Source organism: Adiantum capillus-veneris, chromosome 6, assembly GCF_014529385.1.
Source record: "Adiantum capillus-veneris isolate H3 chromosome 6, ASM1452938v2, whole genome shotgun sequence".
Taxonomy (NCBI): domain Eukaryota; kingdom Viridiplantae; phylum Streptophyta; class Polypodiopsida; order Polypodiales; family Pteridaceae; genus Adiantum; species Adiantum capillus-veneris.
In genome coordinates, this window is record NC_140936.1 from 68,360,855 (window position 1) to 68,363,773 (window position 2,919).

The following is a 2,919-nucleotide window of genomic DNA, read 5'->3' on the forward strand; positions in this document are numbered from 1 at the left end:
TTTACACAGTATATGCTCTACAAGCGATTATTCTTGTAATCTTTGTAAGATAAAATTCTTTGACAAACTCGTGGAATGTCGTAACTAAAACAGTCACTCCCATATTGCCTTCACATGAGCAAACATGAGCTTGACTACATTTTCACTCCATCCTTCTCTTTTGAACCCCTACACATACCTAGAGAACTCTGCTAATCGCGCTTGACTCCCATACTACAACATACATTAAACAATGTTAAGGATGTACCTGTATGTCTCCTGACACCCGTCTTGGCAGAGACTTTACCCTACAATTGCAAGATGGCTGCGGCATATGGGACACTCGTCGCTCCTTTCCATCCACTCCAGTATGCAAACCATGTGAAAGGAATGCCCGCAGTTTGTGACCTTTCTTGGATTCGTTGGCTTGAAGCCTGATTAAAATTTAAAGATTAACAATGTGTATTACGTATTTTCGACCTTTTCTTACTTCGACAAAAATGCCTTTTTTCTACCCTCTTTTACACCTTAATGTGTAAAAAAGTTGAGCACGTCACAAAGTTTTCCACTCGCTAAAAGTCAATTTTTACCAATAGCACCGACGTCACTGCTCCTTTTTAAGCAGTAGCGCCCGGTGCTACTGCTCTTTTCCTTGCCTGTGAAATATTAGCACATAGAAAAAGCAATGAAAAATCGTCATTCGTACCTGCGAAAACCTGTATTTCTATTGCAGACGACAAAAGCCATATTCTCACTCAATTTTGACACGTGAGAATATGTCTAAAATTTGTAGTGGTGCATCTCGACCACTTGTGTACGAAGGTGGGACATGCAGATACAAGAAAGTTTTCATGAGTTTCCATCTGGGCTGTGCTCTTTCCATTGGTTTTTCCCTTGGGATCCAACATTGTGAGCTTCTGCACCACATATTGCCTAGGCCCTAGCTAAGTGCAATTGGGAAAGGGTCCTATTGACCCAACGCCCGACGAATTAACCCCTGCACACAACTGCACCTATCTAGATATGTAGTCGCTCTCCCTCGTCACTATATGGCACGGCCCTGGCCAGAGGGGATCTACAGCCCAAATTTGGGGGCGTGAGGCGGCTTTGCTCTCAGTCGTCGGATCACGGGGTGAACTAGGGGTGAACTCGGGGCAAAAATGGCGCCCCGAGTTCACTCCTAGTTCACCCCCCTAGTTCACCCGTCTCGCGGGGTGTGGGTCCAACCTGTGATGTCTCGGTTGCCACACGAATGCCCTACCACCACGCTAGCGCGCGTCGATGTCCATGTTGGCATGACACATGATCATACCCTAGTTTAGGCGCCCCTAATTCACCCTTAGTTCACCCCCACTTCACCCACCCCTAGTTCACCCGCCCCTAGTTCACCCTTAGTTCACCCCCAGTTCACCCACCCGTAGTTCACTGCGTGATCCTACGGCTGAGATTAAAGCCGCCTCGCGCCCCCAAATTTGGACCCTAGATCCCCTCTGACCCAGAGCCGTGCCATATAGTGACGGGGCTCCCCCTCCGTCGTCATTGCTCCTAATCTTGTCATAATTGCCATGTGGGAATCATAGTTCTTGTGATGTTACCTTCGAGACATGTCGGACAATGTTCTGGCGGACCATCTTGCTGATCTGATGAAGAGCTTTCTGCGGTATCTGGCGGAGTATTGGCTTTCATCATTTCTTCAGCAAATCTTAGAACCTTTTTCACTACATCAAAATCGAGACTACTTGGCACATCAACATGTGATGGAATTGTGTGTGCCGGCGCAGAGTGTACTACATTACGTGCGGCCTGCTGGCCGGTGTTTGTCAAGGTTGTCACAATGTTACTCTGTTGTGCCACCGTATCACCATGAGGAAGCTCGTGTACTATTTCTGCACAAACGGGGTGAAGATTGAAATTGCAGGTTGCACAATTGAAGCACCAACCCTTAATGCGCCCTGCACAATCTCTGCATGTGGCTTGCACCTGCGCTTGCGGCAATGAATACACCAGTGTCAGCTTGTGTGCTTGGTGTTTCACATGCTTGATATCCTTGATGGGGAGAGTCGCACACACTTGGTGTAGATGAAAGCGACAGACACGACAACTGTAGTAATATTGGCCAGAAATAACCATTCTGCATCCACTGCAATGGATGGAGCCTGCAACACTTGGAGACTGCAGAAGCTCAAGAGGGTGTGAGTGTTCAGCGTGTTCAATAAACCGCGGTGCTCGTGCGCACACAGAGTGCATGTCGAAATTGCAAGGCTTGCATTGAAAAGACCATGAGAGTATGCCAGATCCACAGAGGTCGCATTTAAAGCGCTGAGAGCGGACATAGGTGCGGTGAAGGAGATGATGAGGGTGGGCGAAATGTGTGTGCTGGTTGGACAAGGCGGCACAGGCGACATGGATGTCGAAGTCGCAATCGGGGCAATGGTAGACAGGGCCGCAGCCTAACTCACCACAGAGGTTGCACAGGAAGCTATGGGAGGACGGGTAAGGGGAGGAGGGTAGCAGGCGAAGGGTGTGCCCCATGGCCTCACGGCCTGTGCGAGCAAAACAAAAGAGAGAATGGGGCCGATGCCGCTCACATGAATATATATCGAGATTCGAATTATAAAACACTTGACTAGAGAGCTCGGAGAGATTGACCTGACCCTGCAGCTCCGGAGTCCCCTTCAAGACTTCGTCAAACCACATGACCTACGACTCCTACTAGGCATGATATAAATAAAATTCACTATTTATCCAGATTCCCTCCACCGAACCACCCCCTCCCCCCCTCTTTTCCTCGAATGCTCCTCCTAGCATGCGGGGAAAAGAGGGGCCGGGGAGGAGGTCCTCCTTCCTCGCCTAGGCCTCCTCGCCCCTCCTCTCATCGGTTGATATTCTGCATAAGACCGACTTTCATCGGCATTGATTCTGTTCGGTGGCTCGATCAAC

General features: G+C 49.0%; 1 protein-coding gene across 1 annotated transcript; it reads right to left on the reverse strand.

Annotated features, from left to right (window-relative positions):
• Positions 1–282: 282 nt before the first annotated feature.
• LOC147455652 (uncharacterized) lies at positions 283–2,511 on the reverse strand. Its single transcript, XM_086513738.1, has 2 exons — positions 1,575–2,511; positions 283–413 (listed from the first exon to the last, which is right to left on the reverse strand). Exons 1-2 carry the CDS (start codon positions 2,509–2,511, stop codon positions 283–285), a joined length of 1,068 nt encoding a protein of 355 aa, XP_086369864.1.
• Between the last annotated feature and the right edge of the window lie 408 nt (positions 2,512–2,919).